This window comes from Poecilia formosa, unplaced genomic scaffold (genome assembly GCF_000485575.1).
Source record: "Poecilia formosa unplaced genomic scaffold, Poecilia_formosa-5.1.2 Scaffold91, whole genome shotgun sequence".
Classification (NCBI taxonomy): domain Eukaryota; kingdom Metazoa; phylum Chordata; class Actinopteri; order Cyprinodontiformes; family Poeciliidae; genus Poecilia; species Poecilia formosa.
Genome location: NW_006800030.1, coordinates 194,350 through 216,491, shown reverse-complemented (window position 1 = coordinate 216,491; position 22,142 = coordinate 194,350). Strand labels below are relative to the sequence as shown.

The window sequence follows — 22,142 nt, the reverse complement described above, 5'->3', positions numbered from 1 at the left end:
CTGACATAGTGTTAAAAGACACCTGGACTTATAGAGGTGTTCACACTTGCTGATCATCAGTAACAAAGTTAACTGAACTGCCTGAACATGCTCCTACTTCCCCTCTGTATTCCAGTGGAGGGGAAAAGGTGTGCTACATTTTTTTTGTACACATAACATCTGCATAAGAGATTTCCATTACAAATGTGCACAAATCTTTGTATTTATTATGCTAATATAAAATGTATTAAAAAAAGAAACACAATTTCACGATTCTGATGTTTCCATTAAATAAGGAAATGAAATATATGAGTAAGCTTGTTCATGTAATAAGTCATTATAAATCATGAATGATATGACTGATGAATCTATCATGGTAAAAGTGTATGATATAAGTTAGTATCAATAATTATTGACTATTTTTATGTTTTAAGTATTTGATATACTGTCAAACTGCGGCGTGTCCCTTCCTGTTTTATCTATTGTTTTCACTCCACACTGTTGAAGCACAGTGTCAAAACCTGAAACTGCTGCAGTGCAAGTTACTCAACAAGTTGTTGCTAGGTAACCAAAAAGTGACAGAGTTGACTAAGGCCACCAACCACGGTTAGCTGGCCAGGAAAGGTCGAGCAGCTAAAGCCTTTCCTTCGCCTACATCCCCCAGAATGCTCTGTGGTTGTGGATCAGAGTTCCACAACCACAGAGCTGTGAGAGAAGTTTCATCAACATCATCATCAACTTTATTTATAAAGAGCTGTAATTCCAGATGCAGCTGAACCAAAGTGCTGATCAACAATAATAGATAAATAAGATTTTAAAAAGTCCCCCAAAAAAGCAAAGTTTGACTGAGAGTCTCACCCACCAGGTCATGGCAGCAACTTTCTTGCTATAATTCACAACATTTCAGACAAAAAACATCTGAATCAGCAGGTAAGTTTTCTTAAAGATCCATGATCGTTGATTGGCCAGAAAAACTGCAATCAGTGCACTGCTAGTGGAAACTGCATTCTTTTAAAATTACTTTTAAAATTACTAAATAATTTTAGTACCAAGTGAAGTCAGATCATGTTGTAACCTTGAGAATGTTGAGTAGAAATAATCGTTCATTTTCCCAGATAAAAATGTGTAGGTTCACACACAAAAGATAAAACAAAATGTTTCAAATATAAAGAGGGTGAACTTTCTACTACATCTATTTAAAACTTACTGAGTCTTTCCTTTGGTAAATTGACAGACTGTTAATTTTTTAGTGGGATTTAAAACCAACAACAGTTGGAGCAGCTGCAGTCAGATCCAAATACAGAGCAGTCAGAGCTAATGGTTCTCCGCCCACCCACCCACTCCATTAATGCCTTCCTGCCACCAGCACATGGACCTGCGCAGACATCCTCAGGTTGGACCGTGGAACAGAACATTCTCTGCACGTACGCACTGCACCGGATTTACATCAAAACATGGTTAAAACTCCCTGAGGGAGCTGTGGTGTTTGTTTCATCCACACACAAAGTAATTAAATATCAGGTGGCATGTGAAGGCGCTCTCACTCTCCGAGCCCCTCCCCCTCTCATGCAAGAATAGAGCAAAAAAAATTAGATCTGGAGAAAACAAAAAAAAAAAAAAAACATGCAGTAATCTCTGATCTGCCTGCAGGATTTTCTGCACAGCCCCAATCAAAGAGAAAAAAAAAATCCATATCGTGCATAAAATAGATGCTGAAACAAGGCGATGATGACAGAGGAAAAACTGCAGAAATGAACTGAACTCCTCAGTAATACAAAAGCTTCAGACAGGATTTTACGTTTGAAATTCAAACAAGTTAAGAATTCCATCATGTCTTTTATCTGTACCATGATTCTGCTGTTTTCAGCCGTGGGACACACAGGGGACGGGGTAGGAGATCACACACCGTGACAAGTGGAAGATCTATTTATGTGAGACCAAAATAGAAAATTGGGGGAGTGGGAAGCAAGAAGAGGAATGGAGATGTAAGATGTCAGAAGAGGAGTATTCAGTAAGGAGCTCAGGTGGAGGAGGGCAGCAGACAGATGATCCAGAAATGAGATGATATTATGTTTGTGTGACTCGCAGTGTGAGTGAGGGAACAGCAGGGCAGTGCATGAAGGATGGAAGAACTTTCTAGAATAATGCAGCATGGTGAGGAAACAGAGAAGAGCTTCAGTAGAACGCTGTAAAGAATACACTCCAGTTGTTTTGTATTGGAGGAATGCATGTCAAGCATTTGTCTCAGTGAAAGAAGAGCTGAGCCAAAGAGGATGCTGGTCCGTTTGGGTTATGACCGATAGGATGTGACTCTGGAAACACACGTCATGATTCTCAGGCGTTTGGGTTTTGGGTTGACTGCGTGTTTATTCACATTGTCTCTGGGTTGCCTGTGTATCCTGACAGCCATTCCTTCCATCTCCTCAGTTCAACTTCTGTTACTTCCCTTCCCTCAAATTCAATTAAAATTAGAAAATGCTTTATTGATCCCAACTGGAAATTAAATCACAGCTGTCTCTAATCAGCCACCTGCTCCTGGTTCAGCTCCTGGAGCAGGATTCTCATGTTATCAACCCATATTCCTCTTGTGCTGTTTATCTTGAAGTCAGCCTCGGACTTCAGAATTTGAAAGTTTTTGATTTTACTCATTTGTAAAGGGACAGTATTATGTGTTTTCCAGGCAGATAGTGAAATTGTTTAGTGCAATCAAGGAACTATGTTACCTTCAGTTATAAAAATGCAGAATATATCAAGCAATTTAACACCTTGATATTGGCCCTCTCTCTCTTTAAGATGCTCCTACTCTTTCCGACAAAGTTTTTATGAGCTTTGCACTGAGAAGTAATTTGTATGATGAACTCTGCAGGTGTTTGCTGATGGCTGCTGCCGCTAGTCTGGAGGGGATCGGTGGGGTGGTGCTCTGTGAGGTGGAAGTTCGCCTGGAGGATGAAACCCAAAGGAAGAGATGTGTGTAAAAGGTGGTGCTGGGTGAGAACAAGTGTTTAGACACCCCAGAACGGTTGCCATGGGAGATTTTGGGATTTCTCAAACATGCACAAAAGAATCAAACACTCCTGGTATGTTTTTGTTGACATTATAATGTTAATATTATAACATGATGTTAAGCTAAAAAAAAAGTTCATTTTATATACCGCCAACCAATCAATCAAGCTTATTTGTAAACACATTTCATCAACAAAGCAGTTCAAAGTGCTTTACATGGTAAAAACACAAAAATGCAAAGTCATAGAACGCACAGTCGACAACTGAAACATTACATTACACATTAAAAATATACTACTATACTACTACCACTTTAAGTAAACAACTGACTTTCACCTGGCCGCTTTCTTCCTGCATTTTGGGTTGTTTGATTTGTGGCATTATGACAGAGGGCTCTGATCACCTGGCCGGTTATTTCTGAGTTTGACCCGGAGTCACCTTCACCACACTGATGCTGCGGTCCCAGGAGGCTCCTGGTCCAGAGGTCTGACCAGGAGGCTCCTGTATTGTGAACAATAAAACCACTGTCTCCTTACAAGCACTGGTTTCAGGCTAACCATGACACAGTCCATCTAGCACGGTCTACATCTTGATGTACGTAGATCTGCTGTCATTGAGTTACTGGACTGACTGAGTCAATCCAGGGGTCTGTTGAAAGCAAAGGGAGCTGAGTTACTGTTTGGATCCATAGAAACATATTTAGCATTGAAATCTGCTCTCAGACTCCAAACCAGGCAGAGGACAATGGAAGCAGCACAGCAGACCAAACCAGATTACTGTTCAGCTAGGCCCGACAGCAAGGATTCACGTTGTTCTCCAACTTGCTGGCGTGTCCAGCCTGAAGCTGTTCTCTGATCTTCAGTCATCTAGAACAGCTCAGATCCTCTCACACTGACCTCCCACTGCTCCCCACCTCCTACCACCACGCACTTTCCACCACCCTCCTTTTTATCTTTTGACATTTGCAGTACAGATTCTTTTGTTAGGTCGATCTTCAGTTTTTTTTTTTTTTCTTTTATCTGGTTATATCTACTACTTGTTTCTCATGTTCTCTATGTTTCCCAAAATAAAATCTTTAAATATCCAGTGAAAGACTCGTTTAGGCAGTCGCCTGCCCTCCAGAGGGGCACATTTACCGTTCCACATCTATAGTTAAATCATTGATGCTCAAAACTGCTGTTGGTGCTAAAGCAGTTAAAATATAAGCAGGGAAACACACTGAAAGGCTGCTGCATTAACTCTGATCTGATGCAAGCTTGTTAGCAGCCATGTTGGAACAGAAAATATGGTTAAATGTTTAGCACTTATGATCAGAGATGTTCAGAAATCTAACTCCAGATGTCCAAGTCAAGCCTCAAGTTTCTGAAGAAAGTTAATTTTCTCTCTCAAGTCTTTGTTGAAAGAAATCTAAACTCTAAAGACTTAAAATAAACTTCAGCTCAATTCTATCTGTGCATCTTGCAGCACTGCAGTGAGTCTGCCGTCTGACTCCAGAGATACTGGAATCAGTCATTGAGAATCGAAGAATCTCAAGATTAGGGTGATGGCAAAGAGGCTTTCCAGCCTGAAGCCTCAGAGCTCAACACCAAACAGAAATTATAAAACACCAGCAGAAACTTGGAAAAAGCTGCTCATGGAGAGTTTTGTTGCTGCAAAGTCACAACATGTTTTCCAATTGGAATTCCAATTTGCAATTATTTAAAAGGTTATAAGTGATTTTAAAAATGAAATTTTCTCAATAGAATGTATAAAAAAACAGAAATGATCTCTGACCAAACTGACCTCCCTGTTACGATGCTTTATTGTATTTTCAGATAATCCTGTTTTATAATCTAAATCTAAAATCAATTTCTTGGTTGAATAAATAAAACCTAAAGCTAATATGTGTATTAATAATTTTGGCTTTACCTTTACCTACCGATTAGAAGCTTTCAGAATTTATTCTAAAGGTTGAATGTGTGATCTTGGGCTCTTGCAATAACAGATTAATTTATCTCATATAAATGTATCTATGTTTCTTTTCCAGAGGTGAAAAACCAATCTGTGCTGTAAATATTTTTAGAATTTGTACTTTATTCTTTTTTCCATATTTAACCTTTGGGTTTAATTTTTTCACTCTCCTATGTTGTAACAATGAATCACTTCTCTTTGTGTTTAATTGTGTTGAAGAACACCGGGCTGATTTAATGCTCTGCTAATGAGGTAGGTGAGCAGCAGATCGGCCCTCAGTGTTCACATTGATCTGACTAATTATGGTCTGTATCAGTAATCACCCCCCAGTGAACAGATGGAGAGCGGANAAGAAAGACACAGAGAAAGCAGGGGAAAAGGGGATGAAAGAAAGAAGGAAATAAAAAGAATCCTGCCACAGTGTTGTTTCATCACTGAATCGAACTTTGTCGTACTTTTTACCTGGATTTAAATCAAAATCTGGAAAATTCCTGAACCTTCAGACGGTAAAGCTGTTATTGTTGGCTTCCTGACTTTGAGGATGATTTACAAACTGAAGTTGGTTTAAATCATTAAAGTCATTAATATTTGAGAATAACTTAACTTCTTGGGCAAAACTTGTGAAAATTTAGCACAAATTCTTCAGAACTAAATGGAACGAAAACGGTCTGTGTCAAAGTTCTTTCTTTTGCCCACTTCGTTTCTACTCAATCATTTAACAATGTTTCTCTACCCCTGTCGTCAGTGGACGTCCTGTCCTCGCTGTACACCCTCTCCAGCTTCTTGCGGGGCTTTCCTCCATCCCGTGGTGAGGTGTCCAGGTCCAGTGACCTCTGGCTTTGGCACGGCGCTCGGATGCAGGCCACGCAGTCTGGACTGTAGTCCTCCCTGGAGCCGCCTCTCCTCATCCCCCAGTCACCAATGTTGCTGGCACTCCTTGAGCTCTGCAGAGGTTCTGAGGATGATGAGGGCCCCACCTGTTGCTGGTTGGCATGGTGATGGCTAGCGCGATGGTGGCTACTGCGGTGGTGGCTGCCTCGGGCAGCTGTAGCTGCTGGCTGGCTGGTGCACGACAGGCTATAGATGGCGGGGTTGGAGGGTTGGGAGCCTGGGTGCTCCCTGGGGCCCTTCAGTACCTCCAACTCTACAGTCTCCTCGCTTCCGGAGTCCCCAAGAGTCATCCCACCTTCTCTGGTTATTGTGTACACCCTGGGTGGCTTCAGAGCAGCGCTCCCCTCGGAGCCTCTGGCACTTGGTGGGTCCTCTGAGGAGAGGCTTCGTTCAACAAAGAGTCTGCGTTTTGAGGGGCCTGAGGGTCCTTGGGCTTTGAGGGTGTCGACCTGAGGGGGCGACTGCAGATTTGTCCTTGGATGGGGCTGGTGGGATTGACTGGGTTTAGTTATAGGCAAAGTGTTGCTGCGCGGTGGCAGATTGTTGTTATGCAAACGGCCGACGTCTGGAGAGTCACAGTCCTGACCGGGGAAAGATTCAGACAGAAGATGATCTGGGGACGAGGAGAAGCAAAGCAGAAGGAGAAACTTTTACACACAGTAAGAGAAACTCACCGTTAAGACAAGGTAACGATCAAAAAAGGTGAATTTAGATGTAAAATGAGACTGTTTGTTCCTCTTTGAAAACAAAGAAGGGCTAAGCTCCTGTGAGGTTTGAAGATCCTCCCTGCCTATTTATTCAATGGGTCTAATAATCAGTTTTTTAAAGTGATGGTTAAAAAGTGGACAGGGAGGTAAATGCCATACACACAGCAACAGCAACATCAAGAACAGAAAACACAAGAAGTTTAAGAAACACTGAAAGCTCAAGGAGAATTAGTCATTTGACACGTCCTCAGCTTCTGGGCGAAGAGTTGAACAGATGGGTCAGCTGAAACCAGAGGTTTACATACACCAAATAAAAAGATACAAATAGGTTTGTTCCTCACTGTCTGAAGTTAAACCAGACCAAACTTTTCTTGCTTTAGTGTAATTAGAATTACCTAAATTATTTCTATTTGCTAAAAGCCCGAAAACTCTCTATTTTTTTTTCTTAGAGATTTAAAAAAAACACAAAAAAAAACTTTGAGTTCAAAAGTTTACATACATTTTGGTCAGTATCACAGATAACCGTGTCACATAGAATCTAAATCAATGTAGAATATTATAGCACAGTCCATTGCAGGATTTTGTTGCTCAAATTCTGCAGTGGTCCTGAAGCCAAGTGTTTCTAGTGTCCAGCTGATACAAGGTAGAAAAAAAGAGCTTGAATTCTCAAACAAGGACATTTAATTGGTGAGTGTTGCACCTTACCGTCTAAAATGAATAAGGCTATAAAGTTGTAGTTAAGAGGATAATGAGTGTTAATGTGTTTCTGATCCAGCAGAGCGAGACATGCAGCTCCTGTGTTTGGGGTTTCAAATGTTCAAGTGTTTTGATGCTGAGCATTTACACCGTTTGAGTGGTTTTGGTCCCTATATTTACCCAAACGGCTTGATTTGAAAATACACTTTGTTGAGTCACTCATTACTCCTTACATAATCCAAAAGGTTTCGCACTTGGAGGACACCGACACAAAATGGCTGACAGTACAAGCGGTGCAGTGCTTTGTAAATCGGGAGATTTGAGTAGCAGACCCTGCCTGTTCAACAGAGTGGAAAATTACCAGCAACCAGCTAAAAGTGATTTTCTATCCGTTTTATTTATTTTTATTTTTTTTTCCTGATGAAACTCTGGAACTGGAAGACAGCCAGTTCACAAGCTCATTTCAACTTCTTTTGTGCTGAATTTAAATGTTCAGTGTGACAAAAAAGTTTGAAGAGATTCACTAAAATTCAGAGTTATATTGAAACTTTACCAGGAAGAACTTTTATTAACTAATACGGTAAATTAGACAAGGTAATATTACCGAGAGTATCTGAATGTTGCCTACCCTCTGCATCAGAGTGAATAACATTATAGCATAAAGTAAAGCTCATAAAAGTTTAACATAATATAACCCCTTTAAAATATGATCTTAGACCAGACCACATCAAGATGTGGAAACAAACAAAACCAATCCTGAAATAGGTCACAGCAGCTACAGTCACTCTGTTCCCTACCTGCTCCGTTGCGGTTCTCTGGGTTTGTGTTGGACAGATATTCTCCAAATGCTCTGGCTGCTCTGTGGACACAAAACACAGGCAACAGTTAACCTGCAGGTTTCACTGCATGCAGTCTGGCTGAGCCTTTTCTCTCAAACAGGGCTCTCCTTCAACCAGATTACACAACCTAAACAGACATTACCCTGACATTTGAGTGCAGAATTTATAAAGAAAGCAGTGCGGTATTTTCTGCACTAAAACACAAAATATTTAATGTTTTTCTCTTCACAAGAGACAAGTGTACTCTATTGTTCTTACTCAGGCAAACTAAAATATGCTAGAAAACAATTGAAGTCCTGCTGCAGGGCAGCATGCTGCATTTGACCAACTCTGGAGAAGAAGCAGCAGCCGGGTAAACTGGTAGGAAAACACTCAAACAACCTTTTGATCAAAAGCTAAATTAATCAAGTATTGGCCTGATTTGTTTCACAGATACTGAAATGCAACAGAAAATGAAGAGTTGGATTAAGTACTTTTATTAGGTAGGAAAAAAGCTCAGGCATATTTGTCACTAGTCACAACTATAATCTCCAAACCTGTACAGTTATGATTTAAAAACCATGTTGCCTTTCAGTCGGTTTTGAAACATTTTTAATCTTTTGCTTTCTCTCGAGCTATGTCGATCAAAACCTCATCTACAAACCCACAAAGGATTCCACCAGGCTGTCATTAATTAATGATGAGGCAAAAATGGAATAACTGTGTAGAAAAAACGAAATCCAATATATAATTTAATACGTTTTAAAGAGGTTTTCTGTCTAACATTCTCTGTCTCCCACTGGAAACATCTTGGCCAACTCTTCTTTACAACATGTCCTCTTCAGTTTATTGATATTCCTGCATGGCTCTGTTCAGATCCACAGCATTTCATATGCAAGGTGTCAGAGTTCTGCTGCAAAACAAGCCCAAACCATAATTGTTGATAGACTTACTTGTGTTGATTTGGTTCATGAATATAACTCTTTACATTATAGACTTTGACGGAGATATTGAAGCTGACAGGAAATGCCATAATCAACTTTTCCAAATTGATGAGCCAAGATTCATTACTGATGTCTTTCCACCCTGACATAGTGTTAAAAGACACCTGGACTTATAGAGGTGTTCACACTTGCTGATCATCAGTAACAAAGTTAACTGAACTGCCTGAACATGCTCCTACTTCCCCTCTGTATTCCAGTGGAGGGGAAAAGGTGTGCTACATTTTTTTTGTACACATAACATCTGCATAAGAGATTTCCATTACAAATGTGCACAAATCTTTGTATTTATTATGCTAATATAAAATGTATTAAAAAAAGAAACACAATTTCACGATTCTGATGTTTCCATTAAATAAGGAAATGAAATATATGAGTAAGCTTGTTCATGTAATAAGTCATTATAAATCATGAATGATATGACTGATGAATCTATCATGGTAAAAGTGTATGATATAAGTTAGTATCAATAATTATTGACTATTTTTATGTTTTAAGTATTTGATATACTGTCAAACTGCGGCGTGTCCCTTCCTGTTTTATCTATTGTTTTCACTCCACACTGTTGAAGCACAGTGTCAAAACCTGAAACTGCTGCAGTGCAAGTTACTCAACAAGTTGTTGCTAGGTAACCAAAAAGTGACAGAGTTGACTAAGGCCACCAACCACGGTTAGCTGGCCACGAAAGGTCGAGCAGCTAAAGCCTTTCCTTTGCCTACATCCCCCAGAATGCTCTGTGGTTTTGGATCAGAGTTCCAAAACCACAGAGCTGAGAGAAGTTTCATCAACATCATCATCAACTTTATTCATAAAGAGCTGTAATTCAGATGCAGCTGAACCAAAGTGCTGATCAACAATAATAGATAAATAAGATTTTAAAAAGTCCCCCAAAAAAGCAAAGTTTGACTGAGAGTCTCACCCACCAGGTCATGGCAGCAACTTTCTTGCTATAATTCACAACATTTCAGACAAAAAACATCTGAATCAGCAGGTAAGTTTTCTTAAAGATCCATGATCGTTGATTGGCCAGAAAAACTGCAATCAGTGCACTGCTAGTGGAAACTGCATTCTTTTAAAATTACTTTTAAAATTACTAAATAATTTTAGTACCAAGTGAAGTCAGATCATGTTGTAACCTTGAGAATGTTGAGTAGAAATAATCGTTCATTTTCCCAGATAAAAATGTGTAGGTTCACACACAAAAGATAAAACAAAATGTTTCAAATATAAAGAGGGTGAACTTTCTACTACATCTATTTAAAACTTACTGAGTCTTTCCTTTGGTAAATTGACAGACTGTTAATTTTTTAGTGGGATTTAAAACCAACAACAGTTGGAGCAGCTGCAGTCAGATCCAAATACAGAGCAGTCAGAGCTAATGGTTCTCCGCCCACCCACCCACTCCATTAATGCCTTCCTGCCACCAGCACATGGACCTGCGCAGACATCCTCAGGTTGGACCGTGGAACAGAACATTCTCTGCACGTACGCACTGCACCGGATTTACATCAAAACATGGTTAAAACTCCCTGAGGGAGCTGTGGTGTTTGTTTCATCCACACACAAAGTAATTAAATATCAGGTGGCATGTGAAGGCGCTCTCACTCTCCGAGCCCCTCCCCCTCTCATGCAAGAATAGAGCAAAAAAAATTAGATCTGGAGAAAACAAAAAAAAAAAAAAAACATGCAGTAATCTCTGATCTGCCTGCAGGATTTTCTGCACAGCCCCAATCAAAGAGAAAAAAAAAATCCATATCGTGCATAAAATAGATGCTGAAACAAGGCGATGATGACAGAGGAAAAACTGCAGAAATGAACTGAACTCCTCAGTAATACAAAAGCTTCAGACAGGATTTTACGTTTGAAATTCAAACAAGTTAAGAATTCCATCATGTCTTTTATCTGTACCATGATTCTGCTGTTTTCAGCCGTGGGACACACAGGGGACGGGGTAGGAGATCACACACCGTGACAAGTGGAAGATCTATTTATGTGAGACCAAAATAGAAAATTGGGGGAGTGGGAAGCAAGAAGAGGAATGGAGATGTAAGATGTCAGAAGAGGAGTATTCAGTAAGGAGCTCAGGTGGAGCAGGGCAGCAGACAGATGATCCAGAAATGAGATGATATTATGTTTGTGTGACTCGCAGTGTGAGTGAGGGAACAGCAGGGCAGCACATGAAGGATGGAAGAACTTTCTACAATAATGCAGCATGGTGAGGAAACAGAGAAGAGCTACAATAGAACGCTGTAAAGAATACACTCCAGTTGTTTCATATTGGAGGAATGCATGTCAAGCATTTGTCTCAGTGAAAGAAGAGCTGAGCCAAAGAGGATGCTGGTCCGTTTGGGTTATGACCGATAGGATGTGACTCTGGAAACACACGTCATGATTCTCAGGCGTTTGGGTTTTGGGTTGACTGCGTGTTTATTCACATTGTCTCTGGGTTGCCTGTGTATCCTGACAGCCATTCCTTCCATCTCCTCAGTTCAACTTCTGTTACTTCCCTTCCCTCAAATTCAATTAAAATTAGAAAATGCTTTATTGATCCCAACTGGAAATTAAATCACAGCTGTCTCTAATCAGCCACCTGCTCCTGGTTCAGCTCCTGGAGCAGGATTCTCATGTTATCAACCCATATTCCTCTTGTGCTGTTTATCTTGAAGTCAGCCTCGGACTTCAGAATTTGAAAGTTTTTGATTTTACTCATTTGTAAAGGGACAGTATTATGTGTTTTCCAGGCAGATAGTGAAATTGTTTAGTGCAATCAAGGAACTATGTTACCTTCAGTAATAAAAATGCAGAATATATCAAGCAATTTAACACCTTGATATTGGCCCTCTCTCTCTTTAAGAGGCTCCTACTCTTTCCGACAAAGTTTTTATGAGCGTTGCACTGAGAAGTAATTTGTATGATGAACTCTGCAGGTGTTTGCTGATGGCTGCTGCCGCTAGTCTGGAGGGGATCAGTGGGGTGGAGCTCTGTGAGGTGGAAGTTCGCCTGGAGGATGAAACCCGAAGGAAGAGATGTGTGTAAAAGGTGGTGCTGGGTGAGAACAAGTGTTTAGACACCCCAGAACGGTTGCCATGGGAGATTTTGGGATTTCTCAAACATGCACAAAAGAATCAAACACTCCTGGTATGTTTTTGTTGACATTATAATGTTAATATTATAACATGATGTTAAGCTAAAAAAAAAGTTCATTTTATATACCGCCAACCAATCAATCAAGCTTATTTGTAAACACATTTCATCAACAAAGCAGTTCAAAGTGCTTTACATGGTAAAAACACAAAAATGCAAAGTCATAGAACGCACAGTCGACAACTGAAACATTACATTACACATTAAAAATATACTACTATACTACTACCACTTTAAGTAAACAACTGACTTTCACCTGGCCGCTTTCTTCCTGCATTTTGGGTTGTTTGATTTGTGGCATTATGACAGAGGGCTCTGATCACCTGGCCGGTTATTTCTGAGTTTGACCCGGAGTCACCTTCACCACACTGATGCTGCGGTCCCAGGAGGCTCCTGGTCCAGAGGTCTGACCAGGAGGCTCCTGTATTGTGAACAATAAAACCACTGTCTCCTTACAAGCACTGGTTTCAGGCTAACCATGACACAGTCCATCTAGCACGGTCTACATCTTGATGTACGTAGATCTGCTGTCATTGAGTTACTGGACTGACTGAGTCAATCCAGGGGTCTGTTGAAAGCAAAGGGAGCTGAGTTACTGTTTGGATCCATAGAAACATATTTAGCATTGAAATCTGCTCTCAGACTCCAAACCAGGCAGAGGACAATGGAAGCAGCACAGCAGACCAAACCAGATTACTGTTCAGCTAGGCCCGACAGCAAGGATTCACGTTGTTCTCCAACTTGCTGGCGTGTCCAGCCTGAAGCTGTTCTCTGATCTTCAGTCATCTAGAACAGCTCAGATCCTCTCACACTGACCTCCCACTGCTCCCCACCTCCTACCACCACGCACTTTCCACCACCCTCCTTTTTATCTTTTGACATTTGCAGTACAGATTCTTTTGTTAGGTCGATCTTCAGTTTTTTTTTTTTTTCTTTTATCTGGTTATATCTACTACTTGTTTCTCATGTTCTCTATGTTTCCCAAAATAAAATCTTTAAATATCCAGTGAAAGACTCGTTTAGGCAGTCGCCTGCCCTCCAGAGGGGCACATTTACCATTCCACATCTATAGTTAAATCATTGATGCTCAAAACTGCTGTTGGTGCTAAAGCAGTTAAAATATAAGCAGGGAAACACACTGAAAGGCTGCTGCATTAACTCTGATCTGATACAAGCTTGTTAGCAGCCATGTTGGAACAGAAAATATGGTTAAATGTTTAGCACTTATGATCAGAGATGTTCAGAAATCTAACTCCAGATGTCCAAGTCAAGCCTCAAGTTTCTGAAGAAAGTTAATTTTCTCTCTCAAGTCTTTGTTGAAAGAAATCTAAACTCTAAAGACATAAAATAAACTTCAGCTCAATTCTATCTGTGCATCTTGCAGCACTGCAGTGAGTCTGCCGTCTGACTCTAGAGATACTGGAATCAGTCATTGAGAATCGAAGAATCTCAAGATTAGGGTGATGGCAAAGAGGCTTTCCAGCCTGAAGCCTCAGAGCTCAACACCAAACAGAAATTATAAAACACCAGCAGAAAGTTGGAAAAAGCTGCTCAGTTATTCCATGGAGAGTTTTGTTGCTGCAAAGTCACAACATGTTTTCCAATTGGAATTCCAATTTGCAATTATTTAAAAGGTTATAAGTGATTTTAAAAATGAAATTTTCTCAATAAAATGTATAAAAAAAACAGAAATGATCTCTGACCAAACTGACCTCCCTGTTACGATGCTTTATTGTATTTTCAGATAATCCTGTTTTATAATCTAAATCTAAAATCAATTTCTTGGTTGAATAAATAAAACCTAAAGCTAATATGTGTATTAATAATTTTGGCTTTACCTTTACCTACCGATTAGAAGCTTTCAGAATTTATTCTAAAGGTTGAATGTGTGATCTTGGGCTCTTGCAATAACAGATTAATTTATCTCATATAAATGTATCTATGTTTCTTTTCCAGAGGTGAAAAACCAATCTGTGCTGTAAATATTTTTAGAATTTGTACTTTATTCTTTTTTCCATATTTAACCTTTGGGTTTAATTTTTTCACTCTCCTATGTTGTAACAATGAATCACTTCTCTTTGTGTTTAATTGTGTTGAAGAACACCGGGCTGATTTAATGCTCTGCTAATGAGGTAGGTGAGCAGCAGATCGGCCCTCAGTGTTCACATTGATCTGACTAATTATGGTCTGTATCAGTAATCACCCCCCAGTGAACAGATGGAGAGCGGAGGGCCAGGCTGAGGGCCAGGCTGAGGGCCAGGCTGAGGGCCCGGCGCAGGGCCCCTCCTCCAGCTGCTGCTGTGGGTGAGACACACACTTATCTCAAAATGCCACATATAGTGACAGAGTAGGATGGCACGACGCTGCGTTAGTTTCTAACACATTGATGATGCCATTTGGTCTCTATTGTCTGATTATTGAATTTGAATCCATCAGAGTTGCTCACTTCTGCTATTGTTGAAGTTTCTGTCTGAATCCAACCAGGAAACAATTGAAAAGAAGGTGAGAAGCAGCTTTAGGTTTCTCTGAGTCATTGCCATTAAGTTTATCTGCTTGAGATGAGAGAGACAGAGATATTTTTAGATTTCCCTCAGTAGAAGTTTCCATACCGTTCCTTAGTATTTGGTGGATTTGCCTTCAAACGTTCAAACTTCTCACAGTGCTCTGTTTCTGTCCCGAGTTCCACTCTCGTCCTTGGTTCTCTCAGCCTCCTTCCTGTCAGATTACTTTCATATAAAGATGACTAGTGGCGAAAGAAATTCTTAAAAAAAAACAAAAAAAAACACGGTGATGGACATTTGGATAAAACCAAAGGAGTAGATAGTCTACTTATTGCAACAGTGAATTATTCTCCCACCAAAGCAAAACCAGTTTGTAGTTAGCATGTCCAAATTAACACCTGAAACAAAATGACTTCTTTTAAACCTTCCTGAAAATGAAAACCTGGAAATCTGAGATGCTTGGTTTGAGACAATGAAACATTTTCTTAAACAATTTTTGAAAACCTGCAGTTTTACATTTCAACCTTAGGAAAGTTAGGCAGAGTGATTAATCATGAAACTGAAGTCAAATTCGCGGTTTGTGAAACATCCTGAGCAATGAAGCCGATTTTGATAAAAGGTTTGACTGTCATCCTGAACACCACCCACTTACTACTGATGGTGGTTTCCCAAACTTGCAGAGGCCCATAAATATTGCAGTAGGTTGTGTAGGATGTGGAGATTGTAGCTTTTCTTTACACCTTCATTCTTTCTGTACTGTGAGTCCAGACGCACAATGACGGTCAATGTTTTGTGATAGACCCGTGTCTGCTGCTCTCTGCCCCATTCCTGCCCATCTGTCCCCACAGCACACCTTAGGAAGGCTGACTTGTAAAATCCAGACGACTTCATTAAGGAAACCTTGTTCCTTTCACTCCTTTCAACAAAGCTCACGAGTCAGGAAATGATCTCTGCCCAGCAGAGCTCACAGTTCTCAGATAATAGATTGTAGGTTCCCATTCTGCCTCGCATCAATCTCTATATATCAGTTGAAGAGTCTCTTAATGTTGGGTAGGTAATGTTTTGTTTTTTGGGGGGATGTTGGGGGTTTATGACAGGAAGTTTATTACCCCGAAGAACAAATTGACCATATTATATTCCTCTGGGCAGTAGGAAGTTTATGATTTTTATGGCTTCCTATTGAAATGTGCAGCCCTTCATTACCTACTCAGTTTTCAGGGTAGTTTTCACCTCAGTCTGATTTTGAATCTACACAAGTGAGCATTCAAGTCATAGCTCTAGAAAAGCTTTCTGTTCAACCAAACTAAAATACGATGTGTCTTTCTTTCACAGCGACTCCTGTTTAACGTCTACTTACCTAGAATCATAAAATGTGATCAACACTACACCCGTTACAGGTCACTGAACAGTGATGTAGCTCATGGAGACAGACTGCATATTCAATGATACTGTGATGTCATGTTGTTTATGGCTTATAAAGGTCAACCATGGCCTTCTGCAAAACCTCAGAGCCAATTTAGATGGAGGCTGCAGAACACATTTAGTTCAAATCAAAATGACCTTACCACAACCCCAAAAGAAATAATGCATCCAACTAAATATCTGTGGATATTATTCATATAGTTAGAATGTCAGAAAAAATATCCTAAGTAAACCAATGGAGAGAATATATTTTTAACATTTCAGGCCAGTATGGTTATCTTCAGCGATCATATTGGTTCAAGTATGCTTCAAATGTGGCAAATGACTAAGTAATGTTTTCACAAACCAGTTTTCTTACAACTTTTGGCTGATTGTGCTTCACACAATCACTGTGTGTTGCTGAGCTCTACATCAAGTCATAATGCCATTCACACCATCAAAAACATACTTGGAGCTTTGCCTTCTTCTTTCATGCATGTTTGAGAAATCCTAAAATCTCCCGTAGCAACCGTTCTGGGTTACAGAAATCCTCACCAAGCACCGCCGTTTACACACAGCTCCTCCTTGGGGCTGCAGTCCTCAGCCGAACAACTCAGTCCCTTCAGACTAGCCAGCAGCAATTAGCAAACACCTGATGGAACTGAACATCAGCTGAGCTCATCATAGCAGCTACTTCTCCGCGCAACACTGGTAAAAATATTTTGTGAAAACATACTGTAAAAACACGCTGTGCTATGAGATGGTGCTGTTTCTGGAAAAAAAACACAATACCGCCCCTTTAAGAATAAGAGTAACAACATTAATCAAGATGCTAAACTGTAACATGAAGAGATATTGTGTAGTGTAGCTATTCCATTTAAATATGGCTTTCTGAAAAGTTAAAGCAAAGTGTTTCACAAATAGATTGAGCTAACAGTGGTTAGAATGGTCTTTCTAGCAATCTAATATTTAATGCTGTATCTAAAACAATACAGTATGTATGGACAGGTTGAGCTGAATGCTTCCTGAACAGATACCAGCTGCAGTGCAGACACACACACACACACACACACACACACACACACACACACACACACACACCCACACACACACAGAGAGAGAGAGAGACACACACACTGCCCTGAAGGAACACGTCCATCATCCGGATCCTCAGTTAAGCAAAAGACATCAGCAGCATGTTAGAGCCGATGGAACATGTTCTCTGTCAATAAACAGAAATGCTGTCCTCAAATGCTACTTTCTTGTCACTAGTGTTGTTTGGCCACTGAAGTGGCAGGAGGATGGAAAACTATCCAGCCAACCGAGAAATAGGTTTTCCTACTCCTGCAGAGTAAACAGGAGAAACTTTAAGGCTAGCTTTAACCTGGAAAGAGTTAAAGCTAAGCTAGATATGCAGATACTTTTGTTTTTTTTAGAAAACCAGCAATTTTGGGGTGCTGTGGTGGCGCAGGGGCAAAGCACAACCCACATGTTGAGGCCCTGGTCCTCATGGCGGTGGTCGCAGGCTCAATTCCCAGCCTGGTGACATTTGCTGCATGTCTTCCCTCTCTCTCATTACCGTCTTTCCTGTCAAACTACTTTCAAATAAAGGCCAATAGAGCCAAGAAAACCAGCAATTTTTTAGGAAGTAATATCTGCTGTTCAACTTAAGTAGATGATAAAAGGATACCTAATGAGAAACTTCACTCAAAACATGAACTGTGCTCATGTTTCAAGGCAAATATACTTATCTTATTATAAAGAAACTTCTGTTTTTACTAAAATCATTTTCAAATTCAGTTTCTAAGAAATCTATTTGACCTGAGGAGGGATTAAGTCTTCTACCTAACTTAGAAAATATGGTACATTTTCTAAACGGTGATTTGTAGAAAATGTGAATGTTTTATGAATAAAGTCGATCTCAACCAAAACCCAGAATGAGCATGATATTAGAAAAAATGGTCCCATCTTTTAAAAGCCTCTAGAACTATGTTTCATTAAAAATGTGTACAAAACTTGGTCAACATTCTGCTAATGCCAAAAAAGAAAGCACAGTTTTGCAATTGCAGTGTTTCTATTAAATAAGAAATGCAATCAAAATCACACGTAAATAAGTTTCTTTGCACAATAGGTCAGTAAAAAACATGCTGCAGTTTCATCCTCCAACTACTTCCTGTCATCTTCATGATTTGCACCAGTGGCAACATCCACCAGCTGATCATGTGATTCATGTGATGCGAAAAGAAGTGTTTTCATGGCAGTTTTACAAAATAAATCAATTTTGTTACCACCAAAAATAATAAAAAATAAAAAAAATTAAATTCCTCATCCCAGCACAAAAACTTTGCAACAAAAAAAGTGAGTTTTTTTCGGTGGCATTGAGCAAATTTATTTTTGAAAATGTCAAATTGAGCAATTACATGGTCAATGGAAACACAGCTTATGACAGGATTTAAATGTTAAAAATAATCAGTTACCCCTGCTGGTTGAGAAACTCAGAATTTTTGACCTCTTATGTGGCTTTCAGCCAGAAAATCTGACAGATTTATGTTTTAGAGCGAGCTGCTGAATGTTTTATGGCTAATAACCACACTGGACCATGGCTGGAACTAATCTGTGCAGTGACGAGGACAGGGCTTCTGCTGGTCACACCGTCCTGCGGGGAAAAAGGCCGTGAAATCACAAATTCACCAAAGTGGAAACTATTAAGGTCTGAACACTGTTGGGCTGTGCAAATTTCTCCCAGAAGTGACTCAAAACATTTTTGAATTATTAAAGAGGACGCCATCTTTAAATCGCTTGTAATCTTTTCCACTCGAGAGGCAGACAGCACTGGACAAAGTAGCTTTGCTGAGATGCACTACAAAAGGTTTGTCATTATACGGGACGGAGGCAGCAGGGCTCTTCACAAAGCGCTTCCAGGCTCTATGCATAACAAAAGAACTGTGCTCCCACACTTAAATCAAGCTCTTAGCCTTTTGGCTCTGTCTGTCCCCAATCCGCTTTGTATTTCAAGAGTTGTAACCAGAAGGTTACTGCTACACCATTTTCAGCACAACAAAAACGTAGTCAGAGCAAATATACCTGTCTTTGTTAAAGACACAATGGTGAAGATGTAAAGGACATAATGGCATAAAGTTATGTGCAGCACACAAGACAAGACATGATGCCGGACTCAAGAGAATGAAATGTTTTTGTTCCAGCAAAACTCATCAACACTTTTAACTTTCACTAAAACAATAAAGGTTTCACAAAACTCAGTGTATTTCTATGTAGAAAAATTCTAATTCTAAGGTGGTTAAAGGATGAATATAAAGTGTCTTTGGTGTTCTCATCCAAACCCCCACTGATCATCAACATAGAAGCTACTGAAAATATCAGGTTTTAGTGTAAATGACCAAACCTTTACACGCGTTTCCTCTTCCTGAATATGATAACTTTGGGTCAGATGTATGGGGTCTTCAGAACCCTCCGGGTCACCTGCTCAACTTGTTAAAATCTTGAAAGTTGACTTTTATGAGTTTTCTGATACAAACACAACAAGAATCCCCTCTAGAGTTTGATTTTGGAACTGAAAAGTTACTGAGATTAACATATTTGAGAGGCCACATGCACTGGACAATTACTAGTACCATTTGTATTAATAATTAGCATAGCAATCATTTTAAATTTGAGCATAATATCTATGATAAAGGCAGGGATGAAGTGGTTAATAGGATTAATTGTGATTAATCGATTATTGAAATAACTGTCACTATATTTAGTAATTGATTAATCACTAACTGACCATACAGATTCATAAAAGGCCATTTGCTGAAAAAACAAATTAGGAGCTATTAGGAGCTATACTGTTTTACCTTAACAGTATATTTTCACACATAAGATAAAAACATCTTTGTCTGTAAATGTTTAATCCAAAACTCCTCAAGTGGCATCAAAAGATGCCATGTTATTGCATTTCAGGCAATAAAACGTTTATGATTTAAAAAAGAAATTAAATTATTGGTTTATTTACATGTTTCATGTATTTCTAAAATTGTATAAAAATGGCTGAAGTGGTTACATGAAAAATCTGTAGAGTGTGCACATTTTCTTTATCCAATTCATCAATTAATCATCAGAATAATCTATTCCTAAAGTAATCAGTTGCAACTGCTGATATCAAATTAGCATTACTAATACCTACTGTTACAATAGCAGGTCTGTTCAGCACCTGCAGTTAAAGTAAACATATTTTTTGTCCAACACTAAGTTATTGCAATGACGTTTTGCAAAACACAAAAACAAGAGAGAAAAAGAGAAACGAATCTTTCTTCTAGACCTTCCACTGCTTTACGTTTTGTGCACGACCACTGACAGAAACATGGTCTGGATGTGTCTGACAGGCAGGAAAAACAGCTTTGGCCTGCTGAGTCCCCATACGTCAGATAATCCGGCAGACTCAACACTGTTAATCCCTGTTCAGATGGGATTCAGAGGGATTCAGTGAGGTGGGGGGGTGGAGGAGAGCCACTCTCCAGATCTGGATTGTGGCTCACGACCGTTGACAGAGTCACGAGTGTGTGTTGCAAGAGCCTCAGCTGTGGCCCACAGGCATTGTTCAATAGCTGTAGCAATCAACACGATTTGTGGAGCCTTAAGTGCACAGGGTGTAGAAAAAAAAATTAAAAAAAATAAAAAAAAACATGAGCCAAACAAAGTGTGGGATCAGATATCAAAAGGTAGTGACTTGGAGCAGTTAGTGGCTTTCAAACAAAGAATTGGAGAGAGAGATGCACACATGGCTGGAAGAAGAAAAGTTGGATTTGCATCTTGCCTTCTGAACTCAGCTTAGTTAGACGCTGCAGAGCAGATCTCATCCAACACAACATTAGTCATCTGGATACCCTTCGACTGATCTGACACCAGTGATATGAAGGTATGATATGATGTGATCATACCTGATATGAAGGCCTTTTGTAGAATGACTCAAATATCAATAAGGTAAATACCATTTGAACTGTGCAGGAAGAGAACTGGCTGAATAAGCTGTTCCCCAATTAGCCACGGCAACGAGAATGCTAACAGGAGAAGGGAAATACAATGTTTTTTTTCTTTTTGTTACGGTACCTGAGAGGGGGTGTGATACATCAGGCTGCAAGTAAAAAAAAATGCACCACTAATGAGTGTCGCATTATAAGGGCTCAACAGCTGGATTGTAAAAACACCAAGGACCTCTGTAGTCTGCGGTCAGAACCAACCAGGGCCGCAGTGAGAGTTTCCTGGTTTAGACCGGCCCACTTTAGACAATGAGCTATTGTTATTAAAATCATGAAATTGAAAGCTTATGGTAAGTGATCATTACAGTTTCCAAGGTATAGGGCGTTTTGCCATAGTAATATTTAAATTATGCTATATGCTACACAACACACTGACTTAATGGAACAGAGGACTGCCGTACCGATTTCATTGTCCTCATTTGATGCAACTCAATGCAAGCTCATTTTTGTGAAAAAGTTACCAACAATCTGTTTACAGAAATTATTTTTAATTCTAGCCTTCTCTGCATCAGCCTTGCTCTTTCAACTTTCCACTGACAGTTACATCAGGCTGCGTCTCCGAAAACAAAACAAAGCAAAACAATAGCTGCCTGTGGCCGATGGCAGGGCGCTTAAAAAAGAAAAAAATCTGCTTCAACATATTTATGGGTTTATGACTAGATACATTACTTAATTGAGATATCTCTAATTATAATAAATGATCATTCAGAGCAGTCAAAATGCAGCTGTTTAGTCAAAACTCGTTTATAAATGTCTGGAATGAAACTGATTTATATTAAAATGGCCTGCCGTACATGGCTCAGAACAAGAAAACCGCCCCTTGTGGCCCAAATTCAGACCCCAAGAATTAGCCCTATTTGGGCCTGTTAGCACCCACAGGTGGTCCAAGGAAGAAAATTTGTACAGAAGTGACAATAGGGTCAAACTTTTCTAAGGTTACCTTCACAACATAGGCTTGTCACAATTTACAACAACAGCAGCAAATGTGTGTAAGTTACATTTAATTTTACTT

General features: G+C 39.7%; 1 protein-coding gene across 1 annotated transcript in view; it reads right to left on the bottom strand.

The window, feature by feature from the left end:
• Nucleotides 1–22,142, bottom strand: part of nsmfb (NMDA receptor synaptonuclear signaling and neuronal migration factor b) — a 59,058-nt gene that overhangs the window by 32,307 nt on the left and 4,609 nt on the right. Inside the window, exons 2-4 of the mRNA XM_016674191.1 lie at nt 8,024–8,085; nt 5,666–6,436; nt 1,404–1,410 (exon numbers count right to left, since the gene is read on the bottom strand). Of these exons, the coding sequence (XP_016529677.1) occupies nt 1,404–1,410; nt 5,666–6,436; nt 8,024–8,085 (840 nt within the window). The remainder of the gene's footprint in view (nt 1–1,403; nt 1,411–5,665; nt 6,437–8,023; nt 8,086–22,142) is intronic.